Here is a 17,768-nt window from a genome sequence, read left to right as displayed (position 1 = left end):
TCTGGCCCTGCAGTGGGGAGTTCTGATTGGCCGAAGAACTTCGGAGTGCTTGATGCTGCTTCTGGCATCAATATGGCAGCTTTTGGGAGGGAAGCCTTGGTGGGGAGCATCCAGGATGGATCCTTTCAGAGAGGAGCTGGAGATATGGGAACATTAGCTCAGTCCTCTCATTGGGGAAAAATGGAGGAGTTGACTGGGACCCCTCAGTGGAGGATGGGGGACATGAAGCCAGCAGGAGAGCCCTCTCAGTGGGGGAAGATGAGTGTGTCAAGTGGGTCTTTTCAGGTCACAGCAGCATCTGATGAGTCCCTTCAGACAATGGGGGCATCGCAAAGCCCCCCTCAGAGAGGAGCAGGGGATATGGTGGGTGTGAGGGAGGGAAGGAAAACGACCTTGCGGAGCAGATTCCCTATGTGGGGTGAAGGGGACAGGGGAAGCTTCAGCTGGTCCCCTCAGGGTGGGAAGGTAGCAAATGAATCCCTGCAGAGGCTGAAGGAGAAGTCAGTGGCTGGGACTTTACGCCAAGGAGAGAGGCCATTGTTTTCCTGTGGGCCCCCACAAGAGGTGGGCAGAGTGGAAGTGCTGACGGACTCCTCTCAGGAGACGGGGAAGGAAGTGGAGGTGAGCTTCCCTCCCAGGCAGGTACAGGTGGTTGCCCTTCTTCCAGACCTGCTAGTGTTTAGTAATCACTCCTCGGGGCGGACGCTGCCTTCCCTGGAGACCTTCAACGGCGTCTTGCTCTTTGTGGAGCTTACAGGTGAGGAGCAGGGCTGCCTGTGGCAAATTTCTCTTCATATTCCCTTGGTGGGCGGGGCAACCATTCTAGCTTGTCAGTGGGTCAGCAGCTGGCTTCTAAGTATTTTCAGCATTGGTGTCCTGTGTGAGGGGTGCTTTAAGGCTGGTCCTCAGTGAACTTCCGAATCTTTCCTTTGAGTCTGATTTATCGAGGTTCTTCTGTCAGTGGTATCTGAGCGTCCTTGAAAAGAATCTCTTGGTTACTATCCCCTCTGCCAGCTGTGTGAATGAACTCCCAGCCTCGACGGCCCCATTCTGTGGTGATTTGACCTTGTGAAACTCTGGCACAAAGTGGCCTCTGTTTTGTTTTGTTTTTTCAGTTGAACCCATCTGTCTACACGTCTCCTTGCCCCTGCTCCCTGCTGCATCCGGAAGCAGCTTTGCTCCACCATGCAGGTGTGACAGTTCCAATGATCAGGACTGAATCCAAAAACCTCAGTCTAGGATTTGGGGAGCAGTGTGAGCATCACCACAAAGTTCTAGAAAGCACTTCCAGTCATGTATTTCATATATACCAGCCTCACCACAAACCCGGCATCATTCAGATGTGCGATGGGAAGTGTATTTGATAGAAACAGCTGAGAGCTAGGCAGTTAGGCATCTGTGTATCTGGTGGTACAATACCGAAAGCTCCCTTGAGACGACGGTTGAGACTTCTGTCTTCTTGTTTGTGTCACAGGATTCACTGCTCTCCTTGAAAAGCTATACACAAACCACGACCTGAACTGTGGCACAGAATTGCTAACCCAGATGCTCAGTGATTACGCAGAAGGGATAATGGAGCGTAAGTACCTCACCTGCAGGTGGGGAGATGACATGTCTGTTCAGGGCTACGTAAACCTGAGAGTGGGAGATTTTCCTGGTGGTGGGCTTCCAGAAGGATCTCCTGACTCTTCACTGCTCTCTCCAGGTATCACATATCCATCATCCTCCTGACCAAATGTAACTGGTTGGACACTCCTCTCTTTTGTGGCACAGAAGAAAGTTTCCCCCTTAAAAGGGTTGAGGGAGGCTTTTGAAGGGGCAGTTATGATGCCGCCCTCACAGTCAGTCAATAGGAGACAAGGGCCACTCTCCCCTAAGAACCTTTGAAAGGACATTAGTTTTATTTTGTGTCTCACCACCTGGTTGCTTCTGTGTCAGGAAGGTTCCAGTTCTCTTTTCTCTTGAGGGGGGGGGCAGGGGGGAGTCTGTGTATTGTAAATAAACAGCACAAACCGGAAAGGGTCACTTGTCAACTCTGGGTTGTCAGGGCTGCCTGTCTGCACTGGGTCAAGGTGGGCTCCTTCTCCCTTCTTTCACCCATATGACAAGTTTTTGCAGTTGAGCTGCATAGCTGGTGTCATCCAGTCTCTAAGAAATGTCAACCTGTTACCAGGCCTTACAGCTTCCGGGCTGCCCTACATGTCCAGCCACCAAAAAGCATAACAGCTATGACCTACTTGAACATGGGTTCCGAACAAGTCTTCATGTAATTTATTAAAAGTTGCATCCTATCCCACCTGCCCGTTCATTGGTTTTCACCCTGTTTATAATATTTTTCCAATAAGCATGTATGTGATGAAAAATAACCTTATAGAGCTACGACGGAAGGTCATGCTCTTACGCATATTTCTGCTTAACAGCGGTTTAACTCTTAACTTGTTAATACTTTATCATCTCTCTTATTACATTTTGCTAAGTTGTAGGAGGGAATTCTCTAGGGTTGTCTTCTTATATCTAACTTTCTTATGTTGGTGTTATTCATGTGTTAGGGGAGAAAAGCTCTGAAATAAGATTGTACTGTTGCGGTATAGAGGGTGGAAGTATAGGTGGAACTTCCCTTGTCCGGCACCCTCAGGACCTGAGTGGTCCCAAACAATGGAGTTTGCGGGGCAACGGGAGGTTAAGGCTCCCTATCAGGCTGTAGGCTTTGCTCCCAGCTGCGGCTGTGCTTCCTGCCACTGCATCCAGCCCCACACCGTGTGAATCCTGACCAGAACTGTGTTCCCCCACCTCAACAGCCCCAGACAGAGGCTGGCCCCACTGCCTCCAACTCCAGTTGAGGCTGCACCCTCTACGGTGCCAGCCCAAGGCGCGTACCCAGCTGCCAGGCTGGCTGACACCTGTGCTCCTGACTTCCGGTCCTGCCCTCTGCGCCAGCCTCGACCTGGGCTGTGTTTCCCACCTCGCCAGCCCCGGGCGAGGCTGCGCGCCCCACCTCGCCAGACTCAGCAGGGGTGCTCTGTTGGCTGCAGACTCTGCTGCCTCCAGCCCCAGCTGAGGTTTGTGCTCCTTGCTGTCAGGCCTGGCCAGGGCTGTGCTCTCCACTGCACCATCCCCAATGGGGATGGGCTCCCCACCACCAGCCCAGCCCGAACTGCACTTCTGAACCTGGACAGCCAGGGTTCTCTGTTCCAGCAATATCTGTGGTCCTGCTGGACCATGCATGTTGCTGGACCAGCAAGTCCTGGATTTTAGAGGTTCACCCTGTAGCGTGTTTTAATTCCATAAGCCAGGAAACTTCTGCAGAGCAGGAGATGTCCACAGTTAGCCAAACAGTATTGCTCTGCTATTGAGGCAAAGGAATATATTAAAGAAGATGCAACCCCTGCTCCCAAGGTGTTTGTAAATGATGTGCCCTGCTGGCTACCATTACTGTGTTTCTGAACTTTGGGTTCAAAACTAGCTCCATAGAGTTGAGAGAGCGAAATCCCTGCTCTTTCTTCTTGGCCACGTTGGGCTCTTGCTTGCTGGCCCATCAATGACTCCTGCCGTGATGTGCTGAAATAGGTGCACACCCGAGCATAAAAAGATGGATCTAAAGTGGCAAATCCTGGGATACTGACCTCTTGTGGTGGTTAGCGCTCCTGGCAAGAATTTTAATTTGTCGGTCAATAATTCTGAGGTGCTCCCCAAATTCCAATTAAAATAATTACGTTTTGTCTTCCTCTTTGGGGTAGAGCATGCCTCTGTCTCCGTGTTCGTACAATGAGGTTCCCAAGCTTGCTCAGGGTCTCCCCGCACTACCATAAAACAAATCCCCCACCCCACCCTGGGTCTCATGGGCGTGAGGTTTTCCCTTTCCATCCCCTGTGGCTGGGCAGTCTTTCTATGCGTTATAAAGCAGGGTTGTCTGTGCCAGCAATGCTAACGTGGCTCTTGTGTAGAGCTATCGTTCGTAAAGTTCTTTGGGATGAAAGCAGCTCTATAATGAACATGCCGTTCTATTCCGTCTCACTCATTCATTTTCTGTGCTCCTCAGATGTGCTTTGTTTCGGGGGTGATATCTTGACCTTCACAGGTATGTATGATGTTACACTATGCCTTTGAAATTCATCAGTGGCTATCAATGTTCCCTCTAATTTTTCCATGCATGTACGGAATACATTTTGTTATGCGCACCAAGGCATGTGCAGATGTGCACCACCAGTAGAAACGCTGCTGGCTCTGGGCGCTCTGAATCTCTCCTGGGTGGCCTCCCAAGTGCTCACCTTACAGGGAACACTAGTGGCTATTACGTTATTTTTGGCCTAGCTCTCTGCCTGCTGGAGCATAAAATGGCAACGCTCCCATTGGCTTCAGTGGTGCAGGTTGGAGCCCTTCATGGATCTGACCTTCTGCAAATAACAAACGTGGGAAGAGCCATCGCTGTTTCCTGACCCCTCCATTCTGCTCTCTTGGCTGCAGGGGAGGCGTTGCTGGCGCTCTGGAAGGCAGAACGAAACCAGCTCAGTGACATCATTACACTGGTAGCAAAGTGCAGCCTGGAGCTGCAGGAGCAGTTTGGGTCGAGCGATACGGAAATGGGCCGAGAGCTCCGACTGAAGATCGGTATGGACGCCCTATGGTAGAAAAACGTCACGGCCCCAAAGAAACCTCCCCGTAGCTAACTGGTTTCTTTCCTTGTCAGGGCTGTCTGCAGGCCGCGTGTCTCAGCTCATCATCGGCGATGAGACGCGCCGGTATTGGCTGGTGACTGGCCAGCAAGTGGATGACGTGAGGCGGGCCCAAAGCCTGGCGCAAGCTGGAGAGGTGATCCTATCACCGAACGGCTGGGAGCTCTGTGACCGGGACTCATTAGAAGCCGAAACGCTCAAAGGTCAAAAAGCCATGAAGGTAGGAGCATTTACAATGACTCTTAGAAGTGGGGTCTCCTCCCACGTCCATCTATGTCGGTGGTTCTCAACTGGTGGTCCATGGTGACTTTTTCAGTGGTCCACAGGAACATTGTCCGAAATCCCACAGCGTGAGCAGGCGCCGCCGTTAGGCTGTTTTACGCCATGTTCACAAGCAGTGCATAGTCAACCTGTGGAACTCCTTGCCAGAGGATGATTCCCTGTTCTGTTCATTCCCTTTGGGGTACCTGGCATTGATTACCTAGGACGCAACTGCGTTGTGTTGCCAGTAACTTTCGTCTGAGGCTCTGAGCGTCAGAGTAGCTGCAGCCATCGTGCTGAGCGGTTGCTGTGTCGTTCGTCCTGTGCTACACGTGGTGGAGGTGGTCCACGAACATTTTTTGATTGGCCTGGTGGTTCGTGGAGTGAAACAAGTTGAGAACCACTGATCTATGTCAAAAGAGGAGAGCCTGACTGAGTCCAGGATCAGCCCGTTAGCAACGCAGATCAGACTCCCATGTGCTCATACGCTTCCCTTTTCCTCCCTAGCTAGTGGGGCTCTTTCCTCAGCTCAGCTGCTTGTGTAGCCAAAGATTGAGGGTTGTGCTATGCCCAGCAGGTGCTGAATGGCTACTGGGTGCTTTCCCTCTGAGGGACATTTGAGGGCAGCAAACTGTCCCAAGAAGCAACTGGGTTTTTGTTATGTCAGTTCTTCCCAGTCTCTGCTGATCACCGGGTGGGGTCAGGAGATGCCGGTGGGCTGACGGAAAGACTGGGCAAGGTGAGGGGTGGGGAGGCCTGGCTCTGCACTCCCAGAAGAGGCAAGGCCTCAAGTAAAAGGGGCGGAGCTAGGACTATCCTCTCCTAGCCAGCCCTTCAGAGCAGTATCTTGCCTCGATCTCCCCAGACAACCCTCCCAGCCCCATGGAATGCACTGTGTGGGGGTCCGGCAGTGATTTAAAAGGCCTGGGGGGTCCTTTGAATTGCTGCCTTTGCTGCCGCTCCCTCCCCCGTTGGCAAGCCTGAGTGAACGGCGCCGTTCTAGAACCTTCTGGCCTGATTTTCGGAAGTGCTGAGCACCCCTAAGTCCTAGGGAAGCCCATGGCAGTGGGAGGCGCTCAGCTGCTTTGTAAATGCACAGCCTTTAACTTCCCACCAAAGTGGGTCTGAATATAGCCAAGGAAGGTGGGAATGATGGAGTTAAGTTGGGAAACGATTTGGGCCGAGCGAAGGGTGAGATCTGGAGGGTTCCAGCTTTCGTGGGTATATTACTTTACTAGGCAGACTTGGGGAAAATGACACTGTCGACGATCTTCCTTTTTACTCAGCTGAGATACCTAAAGATCTTCCATCCTTCGGATTTTGATGAACACTTTGAAAAGTGCATAGACCATCTACAGCACTATCCGAATGATGAAGGTGAGCTCCTCACATTCTGCAGCTGAGCCAACAATGCAGGAACGGTGTAATAGTGCAAGCCCCTTTTTTTTATAGGTAGCTGGTTTAAAACAAACAAAAGGACATACTTCTCCATGCAGTGCATAGTCAACCTGTGGAACTCCTTGCCAGAGGATGATTCCCTGTTCTGTTCATTCCCTTTGGGGTACCTGGCATTGATCATTGTTGGAAGATAGGATATCGGTCTAGATAAGACCTGCCATTCTTATGTTCTTAAGTTATTTTCTTTGCCTCTCAATAACTTAAACCCTTTTAATTCCTTCCCTAGTTCTGCTGAGAAATGCTGTGACCCTGGCTTCCAGTCATGAACTTGAGGTGGCCTTGCGTAGGTTTGTCTTGGGAAATGTTCTGAGAAAGGTAAGAGGTTGACATTTCTGCTCTGATACGATGAATCCTCACCCCAGTGAGTGAAGAGAAGAAATCCCAGGTGCATGAAGGAGCCGAGTCTTTTCCCCCATGTTCCTTGTCCTCCAGATCGATGACAATCAACCCCTGGAGCTTGTGTCTGAACTTCGACTGATCAGTGTCGTCTTTGTCCAGCTGCAATTTCCTGAGAGCACAAAGGCAACAGAACTATGCCATTCACTCCAGGATGCCTGCATGAGCATCTCTGGTATCCTGCAGGACTGGCAAGGCAAAATTCTCAAAATCTCCACCTGTGGCAAAGTGAGTAAAACAGGGCTCCACAGTGCAGTGAAATACAACTCAGCAGGCATAAGGATCATAAGAACATAAGAACGGCCATACTAGGTCAGACCAAAGATCCATCTAGCCCAGTATCCTGTCTGCCGACAGTGGCCAATACCAGATGCCCCAGAGGGAGGGATCACAACAGGTAAGCCTCACGTGATCCCTCTCCTGTGACCCTGTGGGATCACTGGGAATTATGGAAAAGCGTGCTCACTCGGGGTACGTCTACACAGCAAGATTATTTCGAAATAACTTAGTCCGCGTCCACCCAGCAGGCAGTTATTTCGAAATAATGTCGAAATACTGTCAAGCTGGAGGACTTCTTACTCCGACTCCTGTCACCCTCATTGTAGCTCAGTTTGCATCGCTTATTTCGAATTAAGCCCTGCTGAATAAATGCACCCTAGGATGGCACGGGTAGGGACCATTCAGCTGCCAGCCAGGCACAGAAAATCTCAAATCAGAGGTGTGTGTCCAAGAGTAAGAACTGACTGATGTTTGCAAGGAAATGGGATAGTAGGTACCTGGTGCTTTTGACCTACATGGCACTTTGTATTACAGCAGTCCGTAGAAATGCCAGCTGAGATAAGGGGCCCATTTGTGCTAGGTGCTGCCCACGTGCCTAGTAAAAAATAGTTCCCACACCAAAGAACTTATTACCTGAAAGACAGTGGATGGGGGAAGGGAAGCATCACCACTCAAACCCAGATCTGTTAAGTCCCAGCCTTCACCACAGGGCCGTCCTTTTTCTTCCCCTCCTCTTCCTCCACCTTGTTCCCAAACTCTTTATGTAACTGTATGTAAAGTGCATCATGCCGGTAGCTCTTCAGAATTTAAGCATTTAAAGAAGTCTTGGGTGTTTGTACTAGCTCAACACACAGCTGGGTTGACCCTCTTTGGCATATCCTTAATGTGATTCATGGGATGCTTATTAACCTTTTTGCAATCTCTCCTTTTCTGTCCTTCAACACAGCGCTGCACGTTTCTGTGTGCCTTGGGGCTGCCTGGGGACAAAAGGGACGAGGAGAGCACCCATGCCTTAGACAGTGCAATTAGCATCTCTGCTTTCTGCTCAAAGAATCTCATGAAAATTGAGTAAGTGTAATGACCCTCTGCCTGGGTCATCCCAATCTGGGATCTTCAGTACCACAGTGCTGGCTTTTACCCCCAGAGATAAGGGGGTAACGCTATTAGCTGGCAGCAGTAGTTGGCTGTTATCTTTTCATGGACCAGGCACTAAAAAGGAATGTGTCATGCATTCTGCCAGGGTGATACATAGTAATAAGAAACATCCTATCAAGTTAGAGAAAAGTACAAGGTGAGATCTCTTGGGACACACGTACAGTGAGTGGATCGTGGTGATATTCAACATGCAGGAGCTTGGAATGCCCTTGCTCTCATACCTTAAAGAGACACGGATTGCTAGGTTATTTTCTCCAGGTTACTTAAGACCAGCTTGTGTTTTGCTCTTGTTCCTTTCAAGGGCACCATTTTGGAAGAGTGGAGGAGGGGAGGGGGAAGAGGCAGCAGCCGCTATCAAGGTAGGGTTGCCAGATGGTTTCAACAAAAATACCGGACATACTTGACATTACGTCACAATCTACATTACATCTTATTTAGAAAATACCGGACATTTATATTTTCTCATTTATATTTTCTCAATTAGTTTCCTGAACAAAAAGCTCAAATACTGGACTGTCCGGTTCAAAACCAAACATCTGGCAACCCTATATCAAGGAGAGGACACTGCATAGATTTTGCGAATTACTTCTCTGCTCCTCCCCACCAGCGAGGAGTGAGAAGCATGCTTGCAAGCCGTGCACTTTCCCCTTGCTCCCTGATAGGCAGGGGAACGGGAAGAAAAGCAAGCTGCATCCTGATACGCCTGGCTGCTGCCCCCCTTTTTCACTCTCCCGAAATGGCGCCCTTGGTTCTTTGGTCCAATGCAGTGTTGGAATTGAGCTGCTGAGATTTTCTAGGCTATGGGAGAAACATTCGTTTGTTCTAACCTCCCCTTGTGGATGATGCTGGCTGCTGCTTGAGAAAATGGGGCCCGGCCATAACTTAATTCCAGTGCTGGTCGTGAGTGGGAGTTGTCACGGGGTATTGACAACCAGAATTAACAAGAAAACTATCGGAAAGCAACTGTGTCAGGACCACACACTGTCAGGCTGGATCACAGCAGGCATCTGTCTAGTCTAGTGTTCTGTCTCTGACCTTAATTGGCACCAGCGGTTTCAGGGGAAAGTGCAAGAATTTTGGGGTAATCCTCTCAAAGGGAAATCTTCCTGGCCCCATTATTTAGAGATTGGCTTGTACCCTGGTGCATGAAGGTTTATATCTCTTCCAAAACTCTTTAAAAAAAATCCTTACCACTATAATCCTGGAGGTTCACTGTGTGTATTATTCTTGGAAGGAACCGGTAACTACTCGGGATAATATGTCTCTAATGCTATTACATGCCTGATCACCAGCTGGTGCTGTGAAAACCACCATTGCTCTGAGATCAGGACATGGCAAAAGCGTTCCATGACGTTGTGGGACCGAGTGTTCATTGGCCAGTGGAGAAGCCAATCATTTATGACAGGCCCCAAACCAGGGCTGACGATAGACTTCGCTGGGTCGTGAGCAATGTGTGGGTGGGTGGGAGGGCGGGCTCGGCTCTGGGTGCCGTGAAATGGGCGGGGCCTTAGGAGGAAGGGGCTGGGCTAGAGATAGCCACTCCTGAGTTCCACCTGGACTGCAGTGGCTCTCAGCGCCACCCAGACCAAGCCGCATGGTGATTTAAAAGGGCTCAGAGTCCTGGGGTCTTTTAAATTGCTGGGCAACTGCCCCTTTTGCCTCCACCCCGGTCAGTGGCCCTGCCTAAAACAGTCGTGGCAAGCCCTGAAATGAGTCTAGCTCCCTGATAAGGCAAAGAGAGTCAGGAATGTACAGCTATGAAGCGTGCTAGCAGGGCCTGGCTGATTCCTGGCTGTGCTTCCTGTATTTTAGGTGTGTTTCCGTTGGGATTTCAAGCGGGTTAGCGTTCTGCGGAGTTGTTGGCACGCGTTCTAGACAAGAATACACAGGTAGGCTAGGCCGTTGCTGTGCAGTGCGTGCGCGTGAATTCATTCACTCGCTCACTGCCTTCCTCCGTACTCTGTTCCTGATGCAGTCATGGGCTCGAAGGTTCAGCTGGCCTCCCAGATGCTGGAGCTCTATCCAGGGGTGATCTCGTGCGATGAAGAGACTTATTCAAAATCTGGGCTGCCCAGTTGCTTTTTCAAGAAACTTCCGGAGAAGGAGATGAGCCCTGGGGTAACCTATGAATATCTCGGCAGAAAGAGAAACCTGTAAGTCGCTCCTATGTGCTCCATCTAGGGCAAGCAAGAGAGAAGGGACAATCGAACTCTGTTAGCTCAAAGGCTGAATATTCTTATCCCAGAGAGTTTGCAAAGAGGCGTAGGGGGTTGGGATTCCCCTGCCCTTCCCATCTTGCTAAATAGAAGCTAGGTCCTGACTTTATCCCGGCTACATGGAAGGAGTTCTGGTAAGGAAAAGTTTGAGAACCACTGTCCTTACTCAAACTGTTGCCTGAAAAGTCCTCCAACCCCCTACATTTCCACTGGCATTCAGAATGGGCTGTAGGCAGGAATTGAAGGAGCCCATCTAACTCTTTCATTTCGCCTCCAGGCTGCCCGATGGGCTCGGAGATTTTCTTCCATTTCTCTTTATTTCTTTCCTACTGTGTGATGATCCGGACAGGCGAGCAGTGACTCTTGTCTGCCCTTCCTCCTAGAACCCTTGCAAAGTCAGGCTTTCCCAGGAAGAAGGATGGGAATCGACCCCTGTTGGGTAGGTAGGTCTGTCCTCCTCACAGTGTCCATAATGTGCAGAACATCCTTGAAGGTAGCAGGAGCAGAGGGGCTGACAGAATTGCCAGGGACCCTGGACAAGGGGGAGGCTCCATGCTCCCGGAAAGGACGGGGCCTTGTGCGGAAGGGGCGGGGCTGAGGCAGCGAACTCTCAGCATCACCCGGACTGTGCCGCCTGGAGTTCTGGTGGTGATTTAAAGGGCTTGGAGCTCTGGCCACTGTCACAGCTGTGCCATGCCTGATCGCCAGCCCTTACTGCTGCCTGGAGCACACCGCTCGGCGCTCTGGCGGTGATTTAAAGGGCCCGGAGCTTCATCAGGCAGTAGCAGTAGGAGCCATGGGCCCTTTTGAATCAGGCCTGGGTGGGAGGGAGAAGGACGTAGGAAAAGCTAGGAAGGGGAATTACCATCTAACAACATGCGGGATCACATTAGCCACACATGTTTGTTAAAACAAACAGTCAGGTCTGATTTTCCCCCTCCCCTGTTCCCCTGAGCCCACAGTTCAGACACTTATCTGGTCAGAGATACTAATGGCTGTAGGCCAGAGCCAAACAGCTTTCAAGGCGCTGGTGACTGAGACAAAGATGCAACCTATACAATGGGGGTATGTCTACACTACAGCATTATTTTGAAATATCTTATTTTGAATTAATGGGTCTACACACAAAATGCATTTCAAAATAGTCGAAATAGCACGTCCTCACTGATTGGACGCTGAATCACATTTACAGCCAGACAGAACTGGTTCTGGCAGGGCATGGGGTCAGAAGTTACCTTGTGGCCAGGGTGGCCAGCAGCGCATCCTGGGAAGGGCTGGAGTCCCCCTATTTCAAAATAAGCATCTACACAGCACTTATTTTGAAATAGCAATTTCAAAATTGGAGCTATTCCTCGTGGAATGAGGTTTACCAATTTCAAAATCCTTCCTCTCTCTCCCTTTTCCGCTTCTCCCAGCTCGAGTCCGACCTCGCTGCTGGTCCTGGCCACGAGGTAACTTCTGACCTGATGTCCTAAATGTCCAATCAGTGTGGACGCGCTATTTCGAAACAGCAAAAAGCTATTACGAAATGCATTTTGTGTGTAGATGCGTTATTTCGAAATAAGATATTTCAAAATAACTATTTTGAAATTACATATTTCGAAATAACACTGTGGTGTAGACATACCCTAAGGTGCTACAGGACTATTCATTGTTTTTTAAAGTTACAGACTAACACGGCTCCCCCGCTGAGACTATACTCTAGTAAACTGTCTATAAAAGGCTTCCTCTTGAAAGGTCGCGAGAAAGAGATCAGAATCTTCCAGGCTGCACTGCAACAATTTGTGGGACACAAAGAAGGTCGTGTTGTTATGTACGAAGGCTCTGCAGGCTACGGAAAAAGCCGGTTAATTGCTGAAATAGACTACCTAGCCCGAGAGGAAAATCATAGGTTAGTTCTTGCAATTTTGCTTAGTAGCATCCTTCTTTCAGTCCTGCGCCACCACATAAGCCCCGTAAAAGGGCCTCAGTCCTGACCTGTGTATCCTCGTCTTAATGCACCCTTTAGCGTAATGTGGAGGGGTTAATGACACGTATTTAGATATTTATCTGAACCCCCTGGGCAATTGCTCCTGAGTTTCACGGGAAGGTGTTTTCTGGCATGTGTTTTGTCTCTCTGAGTCTCTTCCCCACAACAATCTCATCTGCAAAACCCCAAATCGATCCATCCAGGGGTCGGGGGTATCAGCAACAAGGATGGTTGCAATGCGTGTTCATCATGATACTGCCTCAGCCCTTCATTGCAACCACACGCTCCGTGAGCGCAGGTTGCAGTGTCTGAGCACACGTCCAGTGACAAAGCACCACGTGAAACACCTTCACCCAAGTGAGGGCTCTGCTTTCTTGGTGAAATTACCATTCCCAGCCCCATCGCGTCAATGAGCCAGCACTGGGTGGGGAGCGTAATTCACCTCCCAGCCAAGCCAGAGATCCCTCCGTGAGATCTCCCACATCTGTTTGCGTTGTTGGTTAGGTAGGCTCCTTTTTATTCCCTGTGGCTATTTGTTAGGCAGACTTGCTCCCTGCACCCGTTAGCCAAAAACAGACGTTAGTAGCGGGGCATGAAATCAAAAGCCCATGTTCTCTCCAGCCCTAAATTTCAACACCGACGTATGGGCTCGATGCAAGAATCATTGGGTATGCTCCTCAGGGTTGTGCTGTGGTCAGACAAGATGCTCATAGCGATCCCTTTCAGAGAGGAACATCTACAAACTCCCACCCCCACATGTGGTGCTGTGTTTGGTGTAGCTACTCTGCCCATACACCATTCAAGAGGCTGCGTCTCCCCTTATTCCCTCCAACTCTGACACCGTTTCTGTCAGACGCGTCTCATCGGGTTTTGGAGCAGGTCTCTTGGAAGCAGCTTTACAAGCTGTTCAGAGGATGCTCTGCTGAATGAGGGCTTTGAGTCTGTGTTCATACAGTGCCTGGTGCACTGGGGTCCTGGACCATAGAATCATAGAATCATAGAATCATAGGACTGGAAGGGACCTCGAGAGGTCATCGAGTCCAGCCCCCTGCCCTCAAGGCAGGATCAAGCTCCGTCTACACCATCCCTGACAGATGTCTATCTAACCTGTTCTTAAATATCTCCAGAGAGGGAGATTCCACCACCTCCCTTGGCAATTTATTCCAATATTTGACCACCCTGACAGTTAGGAATTTTTTCCTAATGTCCAATCTAAACCTCCCCTGCTGCACTTTAAGCCCATTACTCCTTGTCCTGTCCTCAGAAACCAAGAGGAACAAATTTTCTCCTTCCTCCTTGTGACACCCTTTTAGATATTTGAAAGCCGCTATCATGTCCCCCCATGACGGGGCTACTATGATAAAAATAACAATAATCCTTTTCAACACAGGGTAATAGCGCTAGAGCTGTCCAAAGTAGATATCCAGGAGCCCTTCTATGCTATCCGGTCACTTATGGCCATATTCTTCGGGATCGATGCCTGTAGACCTTACAAGAGACAAGACATTCTCCAAAGCAAGCTCGCTGGGGTGTTGGATGAGAGCTTCTACTGCCTCCTCAATCACCAATTCCTTGTCAAGGTAAGGTGGAGAGCGCCTGCGCTCTGGGAGAAGATCTAATGATGTATCATTATTGTGTCCATGTGCCACTTACAGGAGCCGGGGGGGGGGGGCTGTGTCTTAGCAACTTCTGACCTTGCCTGAAATTTCACTGGCAGACAGGTCAAAATTGTGGCCAAATAAGCAGAAAGAGGAGATGTTCCCCCTGTTCTAGATGGGATTGGCCGGTGCACTGGACAGAATTTTCCCAGAATTTCTCAAGGGCACCCAGCGATATCAAGGAATTCAACCCACTCTTGACATTAACTGAGCTCAGAACCCAGCAACCTTCTGTTCTCCCTTGCTTGAGATGAGCCACACTGCAGTGACAATGAAGCTAAATCTTGCTTTGTGGGCACAGCTCCTACCCTTTACCCGGGAGGAGAGCTTTCGCGGAGAAATGCAATGCATTTTCCATCCGTCCAGGGGCAATGTAGCCCAAGGCAAGGGTGTGAGGGAGGGAGTTCGAAGCACACACACAAGTTGCTCCTTCCCAATTTCACCATTGCATGCTGATGATGGACAATGGCCATGCTACTGTTAGATGGTGACTTGTGAGGAGGATAATTGCCTGCTAGGCATTGGACTAAGATCCAGCAAATGCAGAGTTCACCAAACAATGGACAGATGGGAACATTATAGTGACACGGGTCAAATTGAAGCCTAGCAAGGAAAAGGTTCCACTGGGTGACCCATGCCAAATCCGGCACCGTTAACCCTCGATGTGGTAAGGACTATAAGCGCAATGAGCGATCTATGTATGTCTTGCTGCACTGGGAGTTTCTTCTTGGCCGCTTTTCTGCTAATGCAAGCTTGCCGCATCTCATGATAACGACCTTGATGTCTTCCTGCCCAGTTCCCCATGTCAGTGGTGGTTTCTCACATGGACACTGTGACCAAGCAAAAAGAAGAGGAGATGCTTTTTCTCAGAGTCCTGCGGAAGGTGAGCAAACCCCGTCACCAGATAAATGGGGCAAAGAGACATCCCAGATTAAGTGCAAGTGAGAGGTTGGGCTTGCAGGAGCCCTTGGGTGGGTCATTGGTAGCGGGGATAGAACATAGGATGAGCAGCTATAGCTTGAGTGTAGATCCAGCTTTGCAAGTTGTCGCTATTGAAGGGTCGTTGGCCTCTATACGTGCCCCAGCCCATCACTAGAGGCTACAGAGCAGCCGTACACCCCGAGCAGCTACAAAGGCATTGCCAGCAAACAGCTTTACTCTACTAGGCTGAGATGACCATCTCCTTGGACTATCTTCCCCAAAGACTCAAGTGAGTCGTCTTCCATGAGTCTGAGGTGCTTGGAGTGGGTCTTTCCTGATTACATGGGCTGGGGATTTTCAATGCGTCTTAGGAGCCCATGTCCTGTTGAAAGTCACTGGAATTTCTGCTCCTAAATCAGCTGGATGCTTTTGTAAGTCCCTCCCATAGAGCTTGTGCCTGCCTTGAACACTGCTTGGATTTTCTGCCAGGATAAAAAGTCTCACCCCCTTAGCAGTTAACTGATGGGCAGTGGTGTAGTGAAGAGGGACTGGCGGGGGGGGGGCAGTTGCCCCTGGGCACCACCTTAGGGGGGTGCCAGTTTAGTCCTCCTCCACTCCCCCATGATCCCTCAGCTCACCTGCTCCTCCTCCACTTGCCGACAGCAGCCGGAGCCTCCCCTCTGCCCCCAGCCTGACCCTCCTCCATCTCTGCTGGTGAGTTAGTGCATGTGGGGGCCCGGCCCCAACTGGAGGGGGCGGGGGAAGCTGCGGTACAAGTTCCCCCCCTCCTCCCAACTTTGGGGCCCCGCTGCATGACAGCGGGGGTGTGTGTGCAAATTTTGCCTTTGCCCCCGGGCGCATAACACCCTCGCTACGCCTCTGCTGATGGGTTGGAAATAGGGAGTCTTGCCTGGTTTAAAGTGACCCGAATGTGGATTTCCATGGAGCTAGGCTGATTTAAACTCACCGAGGAATTAGCTGGAGGAGTTTTAACATTTAGGCTCAACAGGTGTGGGGGGGCGGGGAGCTGGCAGAGAGTTGAACCGATTTTAATTAAAAACACCCAATTTAAAACCTGGCCTAATACTCTGGTCTCCTTCCTTTTCTTTCTCAGGCTACGGAAGAGGCCATCTTGATTTTCATTCTTGATGAAGCCCAGTACATTGATGCTGCCTCCTGGGATTTTTTGGCGAAACTCCTCTCAAGTGTCCCCATCTTTATAGTCATGTCCTTGTCTCCCTTCACCTCCAAAGAACTGCTCCCTTGTGCTTCTGCTGTAGGCATCCGGAAGAGCCCCAGGACCACTGGGGTTGTCCTCCAAGAGTTGGCACCTTCCAAGCTCTTGGAGATGGCCCGGCAGAGCCTTGGGGTGGTTAGCATTCCTAGAGAGTTGGAAACGTAAGTGCCCTTATCAACTGATTAATCTGCAAGTGGAGGGGAGCAAGTGGAGGGGAGCAAGTCCATCAGGCCTTAAGGGCCATGAATGCAAAAGAGCAGAAAGGATCATAGCCCAGTGATGACCAATCTAGACTAGAGAGTGGCCCTCCATCTCATGGGCTGCAAGACAGTCTCCCAGGACAGAGCAGTTTTGCTTACTGTGCTTGCCTACCTCAAATTTGAGGGGTTTCTGGTTGAACCGTAGCAGCGCTGTTATAGGATGCAGAGAGAGCACATGGCTCTCAGAGTCAGTGTTGTGTGCAATCAACACACCCCGCCCTTCCTGGCTTTAGGTGCGTGTCACTTTAGTAAAACCGGTAGGAAAAAAAACGACACAGATGGAAACCAGTGTTTCTTAAGACTGGGGAACACCAAATAATAATTTTTTGAATGAGGAACACCAAGGATTTTTTGTTTAGGAAAAAGAAAAAGAAAAAAAGGTCGGGGGGGGGGGGAAACGGTCGGGGGGGGGGAGAGTTATTGAGGGGGGAAAAAAGGTCACCTGCCCCTTTAAGGGCAGCCATTTTGAATTCTGTTCTCCGTGGCACACCGGTGTGCCGTGGAACACAGTTTAAGAAACACTGCAGTAGAATCTGGGTGGGCAAGGGTAAACAAAATGTCTCATGGGCCACATGTGCATGCAATGTCTGAGTACAAAGGCATTCACCCCCTTCCAGTGGTTATACCAGTATTAGATGTGAACACAGCTGGACCCTTGGGCGTCACGCTGTAGTTTGGTGTTGCAGTTTGCTACTGTTTACCAGACTGGTTGCATGTGACTTTAAAAAAGGAATCAAAGAACTTTCTAAATAAAACAAAACCACTAAAGATCTTAAATCAGTGTCTCTCTCCCAAATATATACAGAGGGACTCAGTAATTTGCCCCATGCCATACAACAAATCCATGGTCAAGCTGGGAATAGAACCCAGATGTCCTTCCTGCCGGTTGCTGCACTAAACTCTAGCCAGCACTGTTTTAAGTATGCCCTTGTGTCATTACTGATTTGGGTCTTGATTCAAGAAAGCACGTAAGCATATTTTCAATGAATGTGCTTAAATCCCTTCAGCTGCAATGGAATGTAAACACATGCTTAACTCTAAGCGCTTGCTTACCAGGTTTCCTGCGTCTGGGCCACAGAATCTTATCTCTTCCTTGACATTTAATTTGAAAACCCTTTTCGGTTGGCCAGCTAAACTGAATAATGCAGAGCAATCCCTTTTGGGAGGATTTCTATCCTATTCCATTTGTTTCTCCCACTTCTGTGCCTGCCACTCATTCCAGGGTCTTGATCAGCTTTCCTCCTGATCATCAATGATTCATAAATGGGGAAAAGAGAAATGAAAT

General features: G+C 49.9%; 1 protein-coding gene across 1 annotated transcript in view; it reads left to right on the top strand.

Moving 5' to 3' along the window:
* Positions 1-411: 411 nt before the first annotated feature.
* The window catches only part of LOC102449359 (adenylate cyclase type 10-like), a 38,546-nt gene continuing 21,189 nt past the window's right edge, over positions 412-17,768 (top strand). The window contains exons 1-15 of the mRNA XM_075909855.1: positions 412-757; positions 1,475-1,579; positions 4,040-4,078; positions 4,465-4,608; positions 4,688-4,893; positions 6,221-6,311; positions 6,619-6,707; positions 6,825-7,016; positions 8,014-8,135; positions 10,035-10,211; positions 10,716-10,794; positions 12,010-12,329; positions 13,798-13,987; positions 14,862-14,948; positions 16,101-16,384. Of these exons, the coding sequence (XP_075765970.1) occupies positions 412-757; positions 1,475-1,579; positions 4,040-4,078; positions 4,465-4,608; positions 4,688-4,893; positions 6,221-6,311; positions 6,619-6,707; positions 6,825-7,016; positions 8,014-8,135; positions 10,035-10,211; positions 10,716-10,794; positions 12,010-12,329; positions 13,798-13,987; positions 14,862-14,948; positions 16,101-16,384 (2,471 nt within the window). The remainder of the gene's footprint in view (positions 758-1,474; positions 1,580-4,039; positions 4,079-4,464; positions 4,609-4,687; positions 4,894-6,220; positions 6,312-6,618; positions 6,708-6,824; positions 7,017-8,013; positions 8,136-10,034; positions 10,212-10,715; positions 10,795-12,009; positions 12,330-13,797; positions 13,988-14,861; positions 14,949-16,100; positions 16,385-17,768) is intronic.

The sequence above is a fragment of the Pelodiscus sinensis genome, chromosome 27, assembly GCF_049634645.1.
Source record: "Pelodiscus sinensis isolate JC-2024 chromosome 27, ASM4963464v1, whole genome shotgun sequence".
Classification (NCBI taxonomy): Eukaryota; Metazoa; Chordata; order Testudines; family Trionychidae; genus Pelodiscus; species Pelodiscus sinensis.
Note: the sequence above shows the minus strand (reverse complement) of the source record. Positions and strands in the feature narration are given on the sequence as shown.